This window comes from Bos mutus, chromosome X, assembly GCF_027580195.1.
Source record: "Bos mutus isolate GX-2022 chromosome X, NWIPB_WYAK_1.1, whole genome shotgun sequence".
Taxonomy (NCBI): Eukaryota; Metazoa; Chordata; class Mammalia; order Artiodactyla; family Bovidae; genus Bos; species Bos mutus.
Window position 1 is genome coordinate 34,853,978 of NC_091646.1, and position 20,632 is coordinate 34,874,609.

At 40.4% G+C, this 20,632-nt stretch overlaps 1 protein-coding gene across 5 annotated transcripts; it reads left to right on the forward strand.

The window, feature by feature from the left end:
- The first annotated feature begins 3,198 nt into the window (after nt 1-3,198).
- MORF4L2 (mortality factor 4 like 2) lies at nt 3,199-15,429 on the forward strand. Of its 5 annotated transcripts, none has more exons than XM_014478186.2 (5): nt 3,199-3,337; nt 6,086-6,171; nt 6,825-6,893; nt 12,398-12,497; nt 13,881-15,429. In XM_014478186.2, exon 5 carries the CDS (start codon nt 13,905-13,907, stop codon nt 14,766-14,768), a length of 864 nt encoding a protein of 287 aa, XP_014333672.1. In that variant the 5' UTR covers nt 3,199-3,337; nt 6,086-6,171; nt 6,825-6,893; nt 12,398-12,497; nt 13,881-13,904; the 3' UTR covers nt 14,769-15,429. The 5 variants fall into 5 exon arrangements, with proteins under 5 accessions (XP_014333672.1, XP_005895698.1, XP_014333670.1 ...); XM_014478184.2 differs by lacking the exon at nt 3,199-3,337 and adding an exon at nt 4,522-4,677; XM_005895636.3 differs by lacking the exon at nt 6,825-6,893.
- The last annotated feature ends 5,203 nt before the right edge of the window (nt 15,430-20,632 follow it).

Below are 20,632 nucleotides of genomic sequence, written 5' to 3' on the forward strand. Positions count from 1 at the left end.
CCCCAGGTGGCGCATGTTTCTAATTAGCACAAAGGCATCACATGAGCAAATAGTAGCCTTAAAAATTAACTTAGAGATCTTAGAGCCATCAGGTGTTGTGAAGGCTGCAACCATAAATAACCTTTGTCTGGCCTTGGGCCTTGAAACCAAACATTGACTGAAGCTATCTTTCCCTTCCTGTTAACGCAGATTGTGAAGACAGTAATTCAGCTGTGAAATGAAAAGGAAGAAGAGTAACTCGCATTTGCTGAAAATCTGAAAATCTATTAAGAGTCAGGAATCTGCTCAAGCTTCATCCCACTAGTAAGTGGAAGGGGCAGGAGATAATTCACCTTTGAGTGGGTACCATGACATAATAGGAAAAATCATGGGTTTTGGAGTCACAAGAGAGAACTCTGAATCTTTGCCCTGCTGTTTACTAGTTGGCAACTTGAAGTGAATATTTAACTTCTCTGGGCTTCAGTGAGGAGTCACAAAGATAATAGATGTAAAGAGCTGAGCATAGTGCTGCCTGGCACATATAAGGCATTCAGCTCCTATGTCTTTTTCTGCTACCACCCTGACTCCAAAGTTAATTCACATTATTCACACCATTGGCCTTTAGGACCTCATTCAATAGAGCATAAGGACGAGTCTGTGCTGTGCTGCTCTGCTCAATCGTGTCTGACTCTTTGTGACCCCGGGGGCTGTAGTCCACCAGGCTCTTCCAGCCATGGGATTTCCCAGGCAAGAATACATGGAGTGGGTTGCCATTTCCTTTGCCAAGGTATCTTCCAGACTCAGGGATCAAACCAACATCTCCTGCAATATCAGGCAGATTCTTAACCACTGAGCCACCTGGGAAGCCCCCAAGAACGGGTCTACCAGACAGAATATTGAAGTGAGAGTTAGGAGACATCGGTCCCAATGCCAGACACATCCCTTGATGTACATTAAGTTACTCCCCTCTCCTGATCCCATCAATAAAACAAGAGAACACGTCTAGCTCTGATGCTGAAAGGCAAGGGCAGAGGAAATTACTTTTCTTGAGCACCTGCCATGATATACACACCAAGTTAGGCCCTTTCGCATACCTTATATACATATGCTAAATCAGCACTGTCCCATAAAACTTTCTGATGTTGGGAATGTTCTGTATCTGACAACGTCTAATTTGGTACTAACACTAGCCATAAGTATCTACTGAGCCCTTGAAACGTGCATAGTGCAACTGAGGAACTAAATTTTTTATTTAAATTTAACTAATTCAAATTTAAATGCCCATGTATTTAGACAGTGGTTACTGTATTAGATACTGCAGCTCTAAGATAATGAAGCAGGAATATTTGTTCCCATTTACTGTATGTTGAAACTGGAGCTTAGAAAAATTTAAGAATTTGCTGAAAGTAACATAAATAGTAAATAAACCAGATTCAAAACCAAGCCGTAGAAAGTTTAGCAGCTTAGTACTGTCAGATACACCAGGAATTACCTAGGCTCCACTACTCACAAGTTATATAACCAAAGAGAAATAATTATAGTCTCTAGAACTCACTTTCATCATCTATAAAATAGGGATAATCATCACCTAATTTGTAGGCTTATTGTTGAGATTAATAGGTTAGAGCTATATAGAGTGTGGCTTTCAGCAACTGTGTTTCCTCACTACCCTTTTACCTCAGCCCCACACAGAAGAGGTTTAGACATAAACTAAAAAAGATAACTATAAGGTAGAGGGGGCATTTAGGAAAAATAAAAGCAAAAAAGGAAACACGAGCTTTCATATGTTATCTTTCATAGAACAGAGTTGAGGGAAGATATGAAATCATCAAACTACTTCCACTTATTTGGTTTGCTTCCTTCCCCTATTCTTGATACTCCAGTCATTGTTAGCTAAGGCAGGGAACAAGGTATATATAATGTATTTTGAGGCCCAGAAAGACAAGATAATGCAGCTGAACAACACAGTACTGTCAAGGGCATGGGCTCAAAGGGCAGGGAAAGTTCAATCCTGGTTCCCAAATTTTGTATGCACAAAATAATAGACACCACTTCACAACAGTCTTTCATCTGTGAAACAGGACAGATAACATGCAGGGTGTCTCAATAAAAAACATATACGTTTATTATTTTGCTTTACATTCTGTAGCACCCTCTAGTGGAGTGTACAAAACTAAGCATTATATTTCTGCCCTCCAAAGCACACTTCTAAGCGTGCATTGGAATCACCAGAACAGTTTGTTGTAACACAGACACCCACACTCTAACAACTACTAGAATTTCTGATTAATTAGTTTGGAGGTGAGAATCTAAATTTCTGACAATTCCCCAACAGGTGATGCTATTGGTGTGTCGGGAAAACACTTTGAGAACCTCTGCTCTAAATCCCGCCCCTCCCCAATGTGTGCACATGTGTGCCCAGAAACACACATATGCACACACGCACAAACGTATGGAATCTATAACTGAAATAAGTATAACTTGTGTTGTTTATTAGTATGCCTCTAACAAGCTTTTTGTGAAGAATTAAAGAATATCATGTGATACATGACACAACATCTAAAATATAGAAAGCATGCAAAAAAACTGAGGATCACAGAACATAAATCCCAGGTTCTCAGAACTAGTAAGTGGTGGAATCGGGCTTAAAATTAGGCCTCTAATTAGGCCTCTAAACTCCAAAAACATAATAAAGTTTAACAGTACTACTACAGAAGACAGGGTGAAAACACACATATCTAATCATACTTTCAAAAGTAAAAGAAGATCAGTTTTCAATTCCAGGGTCCAAGTCCAGTAAAGACAAATGTCTGTACTGACTAGACAACCACATGTGTTTCCCCTGCAGCAGGGCAGGGGTCGTGGTAAGGTGGTAAAGCAGGGCAGGTGGCAGCATTTGAAAAGATCCTAACCCCACAGAAAGGGTTAGAATCTTCGTATCTTCATCGGCATCAGTGCTTGGGGTCATTCATCAATTCTAACTGTCTCACCCCAAAAAAAGGCAAGAAGAAAGAGATGGGAGGGGGGAATTTTTTTTAAGGAGGAAAGAAGAAAGGAGGTAAACATTTGAATAGAGCCCTACCTGGTAGGGCTATTAAGAAGTTAATTTGATTTTTTTTCGAGAAATGAAAGATATATATGATCTTTATAGATTGGAAAGCTCAGCAATTCAGGAAAAAAAAAAAAAAAGGATGGGGGAATCCCATAATTCCAGGGACCAAACAGCCAATCCTTTGCTGGAATTTGGCGGCATCTAGTGGCGAACTCAAAAGGTATAAACCTCACACGGAGAACTTTCTGGAAAATTAAAGTGCATACTTGCGTTAAGAGCACTCTGCCTGGAAATCAGAACAAGCAGGTAAGAGAGCCTCAGCCCCCACAGAAATTCGGAGTCCCTAGTGGAGGGGAAGTCTGTCGTGTACAGATATTCTCAGCAAAAAATTGTTTGTGCCAGAATTGGACGCGACTTGGGGGTGGAGGAGGGACGGGGGAAGGAGCAGGGGTTGGGGGAAGACGGCTATTAGGGACCAGCAAAGCTGCTTTTTGGAACTGCTAATAAGCCAGTGGGGGATTTGGTTGTTAACCGCTGCTGGGCTACGGCTTAGAACGGGATTTTTGATTCGGAGATAGACATGGGAAGAAAGTCTATTTTTAAGGTTTAAAATCAAATCGATAGGGGAGACCGAAGTATTTCTAGCGAAAACCCTTTATCTCAGTGATGGTCGCCATGACTTAATTGCTTAATTTTCCTTTTCGTAAGAATAATTTTCAAACATAAAGAAAGTAGAAAAAAGATCCGTAGAGAACGCGCGCGCGCGCACGCGCGCACACACGCGCACGCACCCGCCCTAGAACACCAGCCCCGACGCTAGGGGCGCACGCCTGCGCACACCAGCCACCTCCAGCGCCACGAGGCCTGGCGTTCGCGCACACGCCAACGCCAAGGCCACGCGGGCTCGCTTGCGCACAGGAGCCCTGACACCGCGCGCCTGCAGTACCCGCCACCCCCAGCTCGCACACACATCAAAACCCCCAGTCAACCTTTATTTTTTTTTTCCTCCAGGAGTTGCGCAAGGGGTTCGGGGGCGTGGCCGCAGATTTGACCTAGCGCTTCCCCACTCGCGGGGACCTTAGCTCATTTCCGCCCATCCTGTTTCCGTAGGCCACGTAGACACTTCCTTTCCCAGTTTGGGGGGGGGGGAACCCACAATGCCTCCCTGCAGGAAAAAAAAAAAAAAAAGAAAGAAACCTCTGGGCAGGGGAACTCTGGGTCGTGAAAGTGGGCCACGTGAACACTCTGCCCTATAGACTTATGACCCAACCGCTGTCGCGCTTTTGGAGGGCGGGCTAAAAACCTAAGAGGGCGAACGTCATTGGTCAGAGCCCTCACTAAAGGACAAAGGTGATTGGTTTCCTTCAAGCCTTAACGGTGAAGAAGCAGGTTGCTAGCACCCGCCTTTACTGCGGCGGAGTGTCATTGCTGACGTGGTGAGCTTCATCCAATCATTTGGTTATAGAACATTCTAAAACTTGGATGAGACGATTGTGATTGGCTGTAGGGCATAAGCCCGCCTCCAGGGTGACGTGTCTGCCTATGGATATCAGTTGCCAGAGAAACCTGGCTTTACTATGGCGGTTGGAGAGTCGGCAGTGAACACACGTCGTCGTCTGTCGGAAAGAACTGGATCCTCGCTTCAGGTTTCGGGGTGGGGGTGGGAAGAAAGGGTTGACGATTTCCTCTTATCGTCGTGTATACAGACAAGATTAATTAATGGCTTTACAGTCGGGCAGAACTAGATTCGAATTCCTAATCGCCAACGCCCAGCTTGGGCTGGCTGTTCTTTCTGTGTCTCGGTTTCCATGTTTGTAAAATGGTGATAATAATAGTATCTGCCTCAGAGACTTGTGCCTTAGAGGCGTATGCTGTATATTAGAGCGTATAATATACGACTGCTAGGTAATGTAATACGTATAATAACTTAATACGCAGCGTGGCTCCGGAAGATGTTAGCTATTACTGTGGAGAGAAAAACCCGCGTAATAGAGTGAGAAAAAACGTAAAATTTTGTAAAGTCGTTCCTTACAGTGCTTTTCCTATCACCTCCTTCCGTAAAAGAAATTCGAGATACAAAAGAGACGTATCAGTCTTTACCAGTGAAATAATTTATTTGGCAGTTACCTCAAAATAGCGGGGATTGGAATTTTCCGTATTGAAAAGTTAAAAAAAAAAAAAAAAAAGCGGGGGTGGGGAGAAACGGAGAACGAGGAATGAGAGCTAGCTGGAGATGAACCACATGAGATGAGTAGGCCTTGTTTGAATCCTGATTCGGGGAACCAACTATAAAAAAAAATACTTAAAAGATGCATCAGGAGATTTTAAAGACGGATTCGATATTTGATTTTTCTTAAGGAATTAATGACGACGTTTTAGACGTTATAATGATATTGTGGTTATGTTTTCAAATTGCCTGTAGCTTATAGAAATATACGAAAATACGAATTAAACAATAAAAGCATTCAGACTGGCTTCAAAATACTTTGATGTCTAGGATTTGCTTCAGAATTAGCTCAGCGGTAAGGGGAAGTGGCGAGGGGCATAGATAAAACAAAATTGGCACTAAATCGTTTAAGCTGAGTGATGAGCTTATGGGATTCCTTGTATTGTTCTGTCTTCTTGGTATATGTTTGAATTTTTCCATAATAAAATACAGAAAGTCAGCTATTCTGTGCTCTTGAGAAAAACAAGAGTGGGGGGGGCGGCGAGCAGTGGGTGGGGTTACAGATAAAACAAGATGGCCTTCAGTTGGTAATTGTTGAAGCTAGATGATAGATTCGCAAAGGTTTATATTATTCCCCTACATTTTTATCCATTTGAAATTATCCTTAATAAAACTTAGAAAAAAGCAAAAACAAATTATCAGAAATCATGATAAATGTACAATAAGGTAAATTTGAAAATGTAGCCACAAGAAAGGGGAAAAAAACTTGTACGTTTTTATCAGCTTTGGTGTCCTTTGTGTATGTTAAAATGCATTGATGGAAAACAAAACGTTCATCTCATATCTTTATCTTATGTCCTTTGCTGTCCCCTTGTTTGACCTTCTAGACTACCATCAGAAAAACTAAGTTTGCTGTGTAGTGAGGATCAGATCTGATCCTGATTGCAGAACAGCCCTCATTACAGAATCTTGGGTAAGTGCCTCCCTTCTCCTGGCCTTAGTTCTCAAACAAGATAATTCCACATAACCTTCATAACTGTCTAGGAATATTTTGAGGATTAATAAGGGCCTGTCGAGGAAAGCACTCTACATTCTAAGAATGGAAGGATGGAGCTAAGTCCATCTGTGCTTTCAGTATAGAAAGTGCCTAAACATCAGTGGGCCCTGTAATCTTACATTCCTTGGTGAAGGATACTCTCTAATTGATCCCCTATAGTTAGAGCCATGCATCTATATATTTTTTTAAGTTTGTGGCATTCCATATGCAGCATAATTTAGTGGTCAAGAGCAAATACTGACTTCCTGAATTTAAATCCTGGTTCTGCCACTTACTGTAGGATCCTGGGCAGAATACTTATTCACTTTGTCTCTAAAGTTCCTCATCTGTAAAATAAAGATAATAATGGTTCCTATTTCATTGGATTATTGAGGAAATTACATGTAAATTGGCACATATAAGTAGTTGATTTAATTAATCATTGTGACTATTAGTTCCTCTGGTACATCCTGTTTTACACACTTGTGCATATGCACACATGCACACACGTACTAATCAAAGCAATAGATACCTTTTTGGAGTTGTTAATAATAATAATAATACTGTTGGTTTCTCTCCTGATTTTCCAGAAGCAGCGGTTACTACTAGAACTGAATTCTGAAATTATAACTTCTGACTTATCCTAACACTCTAGAAAGGTATTGAGTATGTTGATCATATTTATTTATAAGGGAATTTCTAGGAACTGTAATTTTTAACTAGCAAATCAAAACCATATTCAGTCTGCTAACAGGTTTTATATTCCTCTTTGTCTCAGACTCAAAAAATAAAATGTTAAACATAAATGTTCCAAGATCAGAATTGATATAAATGTAACTGATGCGGTGTATATGCATTTAAAGATTTATTCCAACAAACCATTGGATTTGTTCACATTCATTTCTGACACAGTCATACACAAAAATGTCAGTAAATGGAGTCTGTATTCCTGAATAGCTCATCATTTGCGTAAGGAGATGAAAGAAGGTTTTTCAGTCTCTTGACAGCTTTATTTTCCCATGGCGTCACTATATTTTCCTTTCTACTTTTTTTTTTCCCTTCTGAAAGCTAAGTTCCAGAGGAGGGCACACTGCCCTAGTGGGAAAGATGCAATAGATTGGAAGGGGGAGGGCACAGAACCCCTTTATGGGAGGCTATTTGGAGAATGATTAAAGGTGAAAGAGAGGTGGACTGTTAGGCCAGTAGCAGCCCAGAGAAGGCAAGGGTCAAGGTAACGTGAAGGAGCCTCAAGGAGGAAAAGGACCTTGACCTGGGTCTCTGAGGATGGACAGAATCCATAAGGAGAGAAGGAAACCAGTTCAAATCATATGCATACAAAGTATATAATATACAGTGCTTAAGTCCAGCTGTAAGTTAGAACCATGAATAAGAATAGATCAGAAAATTAATAAGGATTTTAAATATGCATATTTTAGTGTAAATCTTTAGTCACTTAATTGATTTGTGAATCAGTCTCATAATATAAAAAGCTAAAATATTACAGAGTAGGCCCAGGTTTCCTTTCCTCACGCCCCCATTTCTCTTACTCTCCCCAGAGTTAACCAGTATATTATCAGTTCTATTTCCTTCTAGATCTCTAAATTATGTACCTGTTGAAAATGTATATGGATATATATATATATATACTATTCTTTGGTGTTTTCTTTTACATAAATATGCTATCATAGATATTGTTTTACAACCTGCCTTGGATGTCTTCATGTCCATTATAGAGTTGTTTGATTCCATTCACAGTGGCAATCCTTTAACTAGTATGATAGTCTATATAAAGGGTAAGCCATGTTTTGTTTTGCCAAATCACTATTGATAGTCCTCCAGGTTGACTCCAGTGGTTTTCTGTTTCATTTATACTGCACCAAACATCCTTGGATCCCCTTTACAAGTGTTAATTCCAGGGCAATATTTATGTCTTTAAATTATGATGATTAAACCAGTGTTGATACTGGTGGGAGAAGAGACATCATTATGACAGACTAGATGACCTAGAAACAGTGATACCTTTAAAAATGGAATAATCAAAAATCATTGTAAACTAAGTACCTTTAAAGATCCATATAATTTAGAATGTTATAAATCAAATCAGTGGGGAAAGGATAGGCTCTATTAGAAAAAATTAGGCATAATATTTGGAAGAAACTATAAAATACTGAGAGAGAATACAGGAAGTCATTTAGAATATTGATTTGGGAGCATTTTCCCCAGGCATGACATGCCAAAGTTCACAAAGGGAAAAGTTGACATATTTGTGTTTTTATACACACACAGTGACCCACTTAGAAGAATAAAGACAGTTTGGAAAAAATGTTTGTAACACACAAAAGAACCTAGTGTGTAATTATTAGAAGTCAATAAAAGGCAAAACAACATAGTAGAAATGGGAACAACATATATAAGAGATGGATACGTACAAATATCTGAACATATGCTCAATATCACACATTCAAATAAAAATATCTTCCTACATATTAGATTTCCCCCCTCTTTTTTTCCCCCAAAAGATGTTTATCTAGTGTTGCTGAAGTTGTGGGTGAATGAGCTTAACATTTTTGCTGGGAGTACAAATTAAAACATTGCTTCACAAATTAAATTTACCTCTTAAGTCATCAAAGCTGTAAATAAGCAAATCCTTTGAGCAGTTGAGAATGCCTTTCTGAATACTTGCCTAATACATCTGTACACTGATATCTGTTAACAACATTTCTGTAATAATGAAGTGTTGGAAACAGCTTAAATGTTCATTTATATAGGACTGGTTAAATTATACTATGTGGAGATTGTAGAATGATGTGGATGTTAAAAAGAATGAGCTAAGTATGTGGCCATAGATGCCTGTGATAAAGTGAGAAAACGTGAGGGGCAATATGTGTTTCACCTTTGTCAAGACAAAGTAAATCCATGATACATAATCACAATAAATACATAACAGACACATTTAGTTTTAAAAGTAGGTTTCTGTGTGAATGTGTACATAAAAAGATTTGAAGACATATTCTGAGATCGGGGAGGGGAGGTGGTAAGAGGATGCCTATATCTATATATTTTGGTGTTTATAATTATGTAATAGTTTTATGATTATGTAAAGGAACTATTACTCAAATGCTACCACAGAATTACTTGGAAATATAGATTTTCAGTTCACAACTTAAATAGTTTTTGGGTGGGTTGAGGAATTAATATATTAAAAAGTCCATTAAAATGTCATCAATTTTTAAGCTTAATGGCAAAACCACATATTTCATCATATACATCTTTTAAAATTTCATCAGACACTATAAACTGGGGGAAATATTTGCCCAGATATGACAATTGATAAGCAGCTATAAAAAACTCTTTTAAGAACCAACTCAAAATGAATAGAGGACATGTGAAATATAACTGGCCAGGAAACAACATTTTTTTAAAATACCAAGACAACTAATAAATACAAGCACCTATTTTCCTTATCGGGTTACAGTGCAGACCAGAGTTGTGAGTTTGAAAATTGGTACAACTTGTGAGGGAAGTAATTTGGCAGCATATTACATTTTAACCTACTAAATCCACATCTGGGGGCAAAAAAATCTTTTAATTACAGGATAAATTGAGTGGGACGATCACTTTCCAGAAAGGGTGGTTAAGTAAAGTATGCCCGTTTGGTTTCATCTCATACAGTTCTCAAGATGTATGCATATTCCAACCTTACTAACATGGGGAAATGATCCATCAAAATAGTAAGGTTTTAAATATCTAAGATTTGATACCAAGATGAGGTTACCTTCAAGTATTTACACAGAAATGGAAGATGGAAAACTAAGGCAAACATATGAATGTGTTTTCTCTGGCATACCCTAGAAGTGACATGTAGGGAACAAGTGGGAAAATATTTGATGACCTTCATTCTTAATTTGTGCTTCCATTTTCCCCATGTGTTGAATCACCTTCTCACTGATTCACTAATGTATATCCAGAAGGGACCTAAGTGCTGCTGCAGAAAGTTGAGAGATAAACATATTACACAAAGCTTATGGCAGGTGGAGATAAGTGGTTTAGTTGCATAAGCAGGACAGGTGAAACATTTAAGTAAATACTAAGTTGTGGAGTACTGACAGCTCATATGGTATCAGAGATGGGGCTAGAGTAGTTAGGAAATTTAATGGGACTTTTCCTGGTAGTTAGATGAGGTAGATGAAGGGAGGAAGCATGATGCAAGTAACAAGTAGGTACACCAAGCCAGTAAACAAAATTAAACTCAGAAACTGGCAGATTCAGTTTAAAACAGCTCAAAGAAATGTGTAGTGCTAACGTTTTTAATGAGGAATATCCACAGCACGTATGTCACCAAGTGATTGAGTGATGTAAACTTCTAGCAAGGGAGGTGCAAAGTGCAGTGACCCTAATAATAAGTGTGTTACAAGTAGGAGACAGACATCAAAAGGATGGTTTTTCCTCCCTTTGATATCTGGCTTCTGACTCCAGGTAGTAATAGTTGCTTGATCTGTGGGATACTCAGATGAAAATAAAGGTACTGAGACCATTCTAAGAAAGGCTGCTTCCTTAGCTTTATTCAGTCTGAGCACAAACCTGGGTATTTTCCTGTCCAATGTCAGACATTTCATTCAACTTTGGACTTGATATGAATAATAGAATTTGTAAAGAATGATGAAATTAACCCACTTAATGAAAACCATGTAGAAATCCTTATGGTTTTCTTTGCATAAATAAATGTAATCAATGCCAAGAATATACAGGAGGTTCAGCAGTCATTCTTAGGTTCCTCAGTAAGGAATTGCTGATGACCAGTGTGACGTCCAAAAGACTTCTCTGCAGGCTTGCTCCACTTCTGTGTTTTACAGTCTGCTTGGCACTGGGCCATCTTGCTTTTTTTAGTTGGTATTTTAACTGTCCCCTTGTTTGTGGAAGCTCTGCCTATTATTCCTCAGGTAGGTTTTCTGGATATCACCTCTATTACTTAACTAAACTCTGATATCCTCACATACTGTGTTCCCTCTGTCCCAGTTACAGTAAAATTTTTGTAAGAAACATTTTGTAAGCTTAGTAGCTTACGATGTAATACCATGAAACACTAACCACGTCTGATCCTTAACAGGATGTGTCTATATATCCCTCTCAGCCAGAAGGTTCTGATTCCTACAGGGTCAGTGTCTGTATTCACAAATTTTGATGCTGAGGAGCACCTTTGCTCGGATTTCTGCTGAGAGCTTTGTGTCCTGTCAGAGGAAATCATATGCTTAGTGATAGCACCCAGGCCTCTTGCCAATAACTGACTCCCCTGATGCAGGGCTCTAGTTTTCTAGTACTACTTATCTCATTTCCCCTTCAGGGATTCCCTTAAACCTGCTCACATAATCTCAGGGGGCCTAGCAATTGGCAAAAGGGCTTTTTCTGTGGGTTAAAATTGTGATAACCAGAGAAACCTGGTTTCAGGCTTGTCCACCATCATGTCTCGTTCTTTCCCAGAGGGTACCCTGGTTTTAATAGTCTGGTATTTATTCATCTAGATATTTTCTGATGTATACGCATCAGTTTAAAACACGGAAGTTGGACCTCACTGTTCATAAGAACTCTCTAAAACGTGCTTATTTCTCCACTTAGGCTATCTCTGGGATCCTGTTGTACACATTATACATAATGCAACTTGCCTATTTATCTAATAGTGTATAATTGAACATCATCCCACATCAGTACATGAATCTGCTTATTTGATTTGAATGTTCTTCCGTGGTGTGCATACATCATACTTTCTATTGCCATTTCCCTATTGAAGAATATTTAGGTATTTCCGGTTCTTCAGTATTTCAAACACCACTGCAGTGAACATCCTTGTGTCCTTATTCACATATGCAGATACTCTTGCAAGGTACTGTGTTGGCTGTTCAGCCACATCGTATTTATGAAATTCTTACCTAGGGGTAATTCGCCACACTCCATAGATGAAAGAGGCCAAGAAAGCTTAACATACCTTGCCCAGAGCCTCACAACCCGTAAATGACAGCCTAACTGAAGTAGAAGTATGTCTAACAGCAGAACCCATGTGTTTTCTCTGATATCACAATTGTAAACCACATGTTTTAAAGTTAGATTATTTTTTCTTTTTCCTGGATTTCACAAAAGGTCATTGTTGATGCCTGCTTTCCCTTTCTAGGTTGTGTCTCTCACCTCATCTCCACGACCATCCCAGAAGATCTATAAAATTCCATCTGGGAAAACACTAGGAGTTCTTGGCAGGGAAAGAAAAGGATTGCGTAAGTTAAAGGACTTGTTTAATCTGTCATTCCGTAAGAATCCCAGAAAACTGTTGTTTTCATCTTTATCTCACTAACCCTCTCTGCTGCACTTTACAGTGTAAATCATCTTTTTCGTTCTTGAAATTCTCAACTTTTTTGGATTCCAAAATAACATTGTCCTAATTCTCCTATGGCTGCTTGGACCATTTTTGCTCTTGGTTTGTTTTTTTTTTTTTTTTGTAGTCTTTCTCTCCACTCATCCCTTAAATATAATTCTTTCTTAGGTTTGTCCAGAATTCTAGACCTGTTCAGTTCTTCCTCTATCCTCCATGAACTATTTCTATTCCTGTCTATATGATGATTACACTCAGGTCTCCATTTCTGCTTCTGACCTCTCACCTAAGCATTAAAGTCACATGTTTAACTGCATACCTCACACTTACTAGGTCTATACCAAACTTCTTTCCTCTCCAGTCTGTTTCCTCCTCTTCTAGATGCAGTCTTATTTGGTGATAATACTATGACCTAATCACCCATTCTCAAAACCCTGGCAGTCATCACTGACTTCATCCCTCACCAATTTATCACCTCCAACAAGCTATCACTGAAAGTAGCATTAGGTACCATTTCTTGTTTGCTCCAAAAATATCCTGTGTTTATATAACTATCACTATACTAACCTTGTTGTTTCATAATTGTCACTTTAGATATTCGAATCCCTAGTACCTGGCATAATACCTGTTCCACAGTACATAAGTAGTAATATATGAAGAGTAACTTGAATGAATGAATGAACTTGTTTCCTATTTTATTACTAATTCCAAACTAACCATTAAAAATTAGTGCTTTTACTAATTCATTAATTATCCAGACCTAAAATTGTAGGGTCTCCTTTGACTCCTCTCTCTCCTTCATTTACCAAGTTCTCTATTCACTTTCTCTTGACTCTGTCATCAGCCTAGTTCAGGCCTACCTGGACTTACACAAAAACCTTTGCTGGTATGCATTTTGCTTCCAGGCAGCTAAATTAATCTTTCTTGTTTCTTTTGTCTTGTCATTTTTCCTGTTCAGAAATCCTGAATTTCACCTCCACTGCCTTTTGTAGTTTAATTCATTCTTTCTCTGAAATTATATTCCTGTCTTTTGAGTGAAATCAAAAAACTAATTTATGGGCAGGTCTGATGAGTGATTGGGTAGGCTGAGAGTAGTGGGTGAGGGGTAGTGAGGATCAAAGAGCAAGCAAAGAGGTCACTAACAATTAATTGGTTGGCCCTGAAATAGGATTTGAAATCCAGATTCCAAGAGAGTAGTGTGTGTTGTGCTTTAATAGGCCTTTAGGAAGCACACTGTGTTCAAGGTCTCCATAGAAAACAATCAAATAAAATGTTTTATATATTACAGTGGTTGGAATAAAAACAGGGTTGAATGAGTTCCAGAAAGCAGGGTTCTCAAACCCGTGGACACCAATCTGCCGAAGAAGACAATTTCAAAAAACCAACTAGAAGCAATATGCAAAGAAGTAAAATGAGAGGGTCCTCTGGAAAGAAGACAGCTGGTCCCCAGCAGAAGAATCTGGAAGCAGCACTCCCAGGGAGATGGGGGGGTCGCTCTGCTGAGAACCCCCCATCAGGGTCGGTGAGGAAGACCAGAAGGAACAAACAGAAGACCCCTGGGAATGGAGATGGTGGCAGCACCAGCGAAGCACCCCAGCCACCTCGGAAGAAAAGGGCCCGGGCAGACCCCACAGTTGAAAGTGAGGATGCTTTCAAGAATAGAATGGAAGTTAAGGTGAAGATTCCTGAAGAATTAAAACCATGGCTTGTTGAGGACTGGGACTTAGTCACCAGGCAGAAGCAACTTTTCCAACTCCCAGCCAAGAAAAACGTGGATACTATTTTGGAAGAATACGCCAACTGCAAAAGATCGCAAGGCAATGTTGACAACAAGGAGTATGCAGTTAATGAGGTGGTGGGAGGGATAAAAGAGTATTTCAACGTGATGTTGGGCACCCAGCTGCTCTACAAATTTGAGAGGCCCCAGTATGCTGAAATTCTCTTGGCTCACCCTGATGCGCCGATGTCCCAGGTTTATGGGGCACCACACCTCCTGAGATTATTTGTAAGAATTGGGGCAATGTTGGCATACACGCCCCTTGATGAGAAGAGCCTTGCATTATTGTTGGGCTATTTGCATGATTTCCTGAAATACCTGGCAAAAAATGCTGCGTCCCTGTTCACTGCCAGCGATTATAAAGTGGCTTCTGCTGAGTACCACCGCAAAGCCCTGTGAGGGTCTACTGACCACTCGCTGTTATGTCTGGTATCTGTAAACGCTCTTTTTGTTCTTAGTCTTTTTTCTTGTATAATTGATACTCTTTAAAATTGTTAATGTATAACAGGGCTTATGTTTCAGTTTTCTGTTTTCTCCTAAACAGAAAATAAAAGGAGTGTAAGCTCCTTTTCTCATTTCAAAGTTGCTACCAGTGTATGCAGTAATTAGACAAAGAAGAAACATTCAGTAGAACATTTTATTGCCTAGTTGACAACATTGCTTGAATGCTGGTGGTTCTATCCCTTTGACACTACACAATTTTCTAATATGTGTTAATGCTACGTGAAAAATGCCCTGATTCCTAGTGCCAAAGGTTCAACTTAATGTATATACCCGAAAACCCATGCAATTGTGCTTTTTTTTTTTTTATGGTGCTTGAAGTAAAACAGCCCATCCTCTGCAAGTCCATCTATGTTGTTCCTTAGGCATTCATTCTATCTTTGCTCAAGTTGTTGAAGGATGGTGGTTTGTTTCATGGTTTTTGTATTTGAGTCTAATGCACGTTCTAACATGATAGAGGCAATGCATTATTGTGTAGCCATGGTTTTCCGGAGAAGTTGATATTTTAGGAATCGTATTTCAGATCTTAAATAAAATTTGTTTCTAAATTTCAAAGCAAGCAATTTGCAGTGTGTCTTTAATGTTATTAAGCCTGAGAAGTCAGCAGGCTCAGGAAAGATCTAGATGGTACTAAAGGAGAGAGTTCCGACTCCTAATGAAAGAATTCCTTTTATTGTTGGGTGTAGCAGCTTGGGAGTGCACCCTGCCAAGTCAGCTCCCCTTCTCTCCCCTCTGTGTGGCTGCTCAGGGTGGGATTGCTTTCTACTGATGCTTTTAAGAGCCACTTTTGTTCCTGAGGCCCCTTGTCTCTGAGTTGGGCTAGTATAATAGGATATTTAATGGGTACTGGAACACTCCTTTAAAATTAGGGAGAGTTTTGCTGTTTCCCACCAGAGGAAGCATGGGCAGCCACCTCCAGTATTAGACATACTTGTAGATTTGGGACCAAGGGTGGCAGCTTTTCCAGCTCCAGCATTGATGCCATGTTCCCAATGCTTTAATAATCCCTTGGACATAAGATTGGGAATCCTAGAGTTAGTAAGTCTATGGAGAAGACGGACTGTGTTGGACACCTATGATGATAAATCCATCTTCTGTGAAAATCCCCTAGTCAAACGAAGTTTAGCTTCACAACACTGTTTCTTCTTTAGTGAAAAAAGTATTTTATGGTTACCACAGAAACTTTAGAAAATACACTAAGAACAGAATAAGAATCACATATAATCCTGGGTCTGTCTGGGTCTGAAGAGGAAATAAATGGGACCCAAAATGGATGATTTGAGGAGTTTAATAGAGAATTTTCCCCAAGTTGTCAGTCGAGGAGTCACCCACAGACTGGGTAACTTAAAAATTCTAATCTCTTAAAAGGAGGCCAGTAGTAGTATACTAGGGCTCACCTTAATCTCATTTTAACTTAGTTACCTCTATAAAGACTATGTCTCCAAACAGCCACATTATGAGATAACTGTGTGGGGGTTGGGTCTGAAGTGATGGTAGGAATTTAACATGAGTTTGGAGGTAACTCAATTCAGTCTGTAACATGGTGTTACTACCTCTAGACAAGAGTAGGAGAGGAGAGAACAGGGTGAGGAGGGGGAGGAGGGAGTGAGGAAGACTGGAATAGGAGCTGGGGAGGAGTGAGAGTTGGGGTGAGAAGAAGGAGCAGGGGGAGGGGAAGGAGGAATTACTGGAATGGAGTGGAATATTCAAGATGCAGTTAGCTCACAGAAACCTTGAGGAAGACCGAATCCAGGAAGGACTGGGGTGAAGTACCTGACCTCATTCTTCCCTCCGTTTTATCTACTGCTGGATATTTCCCTATGGCCACATTGGAAATCAAAGGGCAAAGATGACATTTGATATATCTGTATTGGTAAGCTTGGGGGATACAGCAGGGAAGAAAAATAGATTGGTGGGGGAAGGCAGATGAGATTTCTAGCACACACATACCTAAAACTAACCATGATTCATACTATGCCATATATTAGAATTATGTTCTCTTTGGGACCTAGGGCCTTAGCCAACTAGAGGAGTTCTTAACAAGGACTTTTATCCATTTAACAGGAAGCCTAGTATACAAGTAAACACATCATCTCTGTAGTATAAGAATAGTTGCTTAGTTTATTATTTATAATAGTGTTCAGTTGCTCAGTCGTGTCCTACTCTGAACCCATGGACTATAGCCCACCAGGCTCCTCTGTCCATGTGATTTTCCAGGCAAGGATACTGGGGTGGGTAGCCATTTCCTTAGCTCACATGCCTGACCATGTTAGAAATATCACATTGCCTCTAAATGAACATAAATATGACCCTGAGATCCAACCATAGCATGTTGGTGGGATATCTACGAAAGTTATTATTGAGGATTCCCCATCTCCATTGGTTGTACAAATATCCTATGGTCTTATCTAGCACCAAAGCCTGAGGAGATCCCTACTGACATCAGATGACTCTTCACACTAGTTGGGGATGAGGTGCACTTTTACCAAATTGGCCCAGTGTCTTCAGGTCCTTTGTCCCTGCTGGTTCCATCAACCCTTTGGGTAGGGGGATCTTTGGTAAGATCTTTGGTAAGGTTCCCAGCTTCCCTGAGCCCACCAGAGTCTTCCTTGGGGCTTGATACGGGAAAATACTCATGTCTCTGCTACTGGAAGGACCTACAAATCCTGACCTCTTTTCTCTTGCTGCCTTCACATGGCCTCCATTCCCACCTAGTGAAACCTAGCTTGATTTTGTCAGGATATAATCCTTTTCAAAATATAAAACCAATTGGCTTCAAGTACCTTCTGTCTCCAGCTCTGCCACAAACCTCACTCTGTTGGATCTCTGCAGAAAATGAGAGGAGAGAAAAATATAAGAACACAATACACATGTTAATATCTCAATGACATAATTCAGTATTTCCCATTTAATAGGTGGTTAGCTGATTTCTTCATTTTTAAAAAAGAATAGGAATATTCAGGAGAGGCCTAAAGTACTTTATTAGGACGTAAACCAGGCTATCCTATTGACGAAAAAAATAGGCAATTACAATAAGTATACCCAAATTATGCAAATCTGTTGATTTAGCAAGTTTCTCATCTTAAACTACACAGGTGATATAGTTGCATCTAGATGACTAAATGGCTTCCCTTCTGAAACTGAAGGGTTGTTTTAAGAATGTATTTACCCCATCAGATTCAATGCCTAGCTAACATGGTGGTTCCATAATAAATGTTGTTATAATTGTCATTTGTAATTTTCATCAATATGATTAACAACAAAAATACGTTTTCCATTCAGGATAATGTATGTGGATTTCACAATGGAAGCAGGTTGTGAAATAACCTCATGACACCAGTTAAACAGAAAGTAAAGAAGGTAGCCATTAAATATAAGCCATGTCTTGCCTAAGAAAATTCTCTAGTACAGAATAAATGTTCAAAAATGACAATTCTCTCACCTGTTTCCCTTCCCAAAAGAAAAGGGTGATAATATATTTTTAAGATCTGTGGTTCTCAACCTGAGGTCCTCAGACTCCTAAGGGTTTTTAAAGATACCATTAAGAATTGAGGAACCCTTATTTGTTTCCTCTTATTTTTTTCATAATTCATTATGAGGTAACACCTAGCTGAGCTTTTTCTAGAATCAAATGAGATTTTAAAATATATCATGAACTGTGAACTATTGTAATAATAATGGTTAACAGTTTATATATATATAGATAGAAAGACATTTCAAAATGTGAAAGTCTGTATAAGGAAGAACAGATGTTGGAGATACTTTGGATTTTGTTAAATAATATAAAGTTAGGGGAATCATCATGCCGTTTCACTGGTTCATGTGTTTGCTTGTACCTTAATTTTAGCTTCTAGGTAAAAGTCACTAAAGCATATATACTTAGAGTTCTAGAACCTTGAGAGTTTCAGAGCGAAGCTCATCTGTAGCTACAAGACTTGATAAGGTCCTTCCCCTCTTCTACCTTCATCTACCAAAGATGGTAAAATACCTGATATTATTTAATATGTGAGAGACTAAGTGCTCTGTATAAAAATCATTCATATAACCTCACAACAATCCTAAGGAAGTAATGTGATTGTCCTGGTTTTAGAAAAGGGGCACAGAGGCCAAGAACACACAGCTAAAAGTAACAGACCTGGGACTTAAACCCAGTGAAGTCAGGCTTTTTACTGTACTACCCTGCCTCTCTGAAAAACAGTACAGTTTTTGAGAAATGTGAAACATGAGCTTTCATCTGTGAAAATACCCTGAGCCTGTGTATCGATGCAGGCCCTCCTGGAAGCAAGTGCCAAGATAGGATTAGACAAGATTAGAGATTTACTGGGGGAACACCTATGAAAAATAGAAGAGGAAGGAGGCAGATGACCTGGGAAAAGTCTTCAGACTGTGATGCACAGCTCACATCTATGGAAAGAAGAGCAGGAAGGAAGGCAGATTAGGCAGGAAGAGTCTCAGACTGTGGTGCAATAATAAGAGAGTCTGTGCCAGGCCAGTGAGGACAAGCAAAGGAGTCCTTCAACGAGCAGAAACTGCCTGGCTCTGGCTGCCCAAATGTGCTCAAGAGTATGGGAACAATCTGGAGCAAATGTGGCCTTAGCATAAATGTCAGGGAGATCTAAAGGTTCTTTTGAGGAAATATTTGAGCTATGTGACTCCCTGGCCACCAAAGACCCGGTGACTTTTTCCTGGCAGTCATCCACATACCTTCTGGCGCCTGAGTGTTTTGTAAGAACCCTGAACCTGATCCCTCTATGCTTCCTCACCAGAGGGGCTCCCACTCCCAGGCATTGTGGGCATCCTGCTTAGCACACAGCTCTCTCCAGGGTCCTGGACCCTCAATGCTTTGTGCTCTGGAGTTGGCAGGCTGGCAGCTTCTTGGACATGTGACAGGGATACCAGCCTTCTGTGTGAGCAGGGAAGTGGTGAGAGGCTCAGACAACCAGGCTCTGGATGCTGCTGACCCTCCACCATCAACACCTCCAAAATGTTTTCACACCAACCCACAGCCTGACTGCCCTGACCCCTGGTACTGCAGTGCATAGAGGTGTTCACACAGGAGTGACACCTCTTTTCTCCTGAGCTGTCAGACCACAGGCCTTTAAAGCTCCCTTTACCTGGGGGCACCTGTACCTCTGGGCCTGGGCTGACGCAAACATCAGAAGCGCCGCACCAGCACACACAGACCTAAAGTCACCATAGAACCACCCAAACAGGCCAGGGCACATCTGAGGCCCTTCCGGGAATCTGAGCAAGGTGAGTGGGAGAGGGATGGGTGAGGTCTTGTCTGAGGTCTAATTCCATTTCGGGATGGGGGGCGGGTACTTCACTGGACTCTGACAGAAGGGGCAGGCCCTTCTGCTTCAGCCCTAAGTTACCTGGTTAGGCCCAGGCCAGAAACCAGTGTTTCCAGTTGGGAATCCTTGGGCTTATCTCCTCCCCTATAGAAGGTTCCTCTAAAGAGGGAGGGAGAAGGAAGGAGAGGCAAAGTGCTCTGACCTGCAATGGGGACAGTCGTTGTCTTCCAGGTATGCATGTCTAGGACAGTCTGGGCCTCAGCCTAGAAGAGTGGTGCCTGCTGCAGGCTGGAGCAGAGAAACCAATGTCAGACCACCCTGGAGAGTGGTGTGCCTTGGGGGAGCCCTTCCACATCCTGTCCAGGGAGCTAGATTCATCCTGTCATGTAGAACTGGTGAATTGCTGGACTCTCATCTCACTCCAGCCAGAATCCAGCTGGACCAGCATCCATCAAGCTTAAAGAGTAG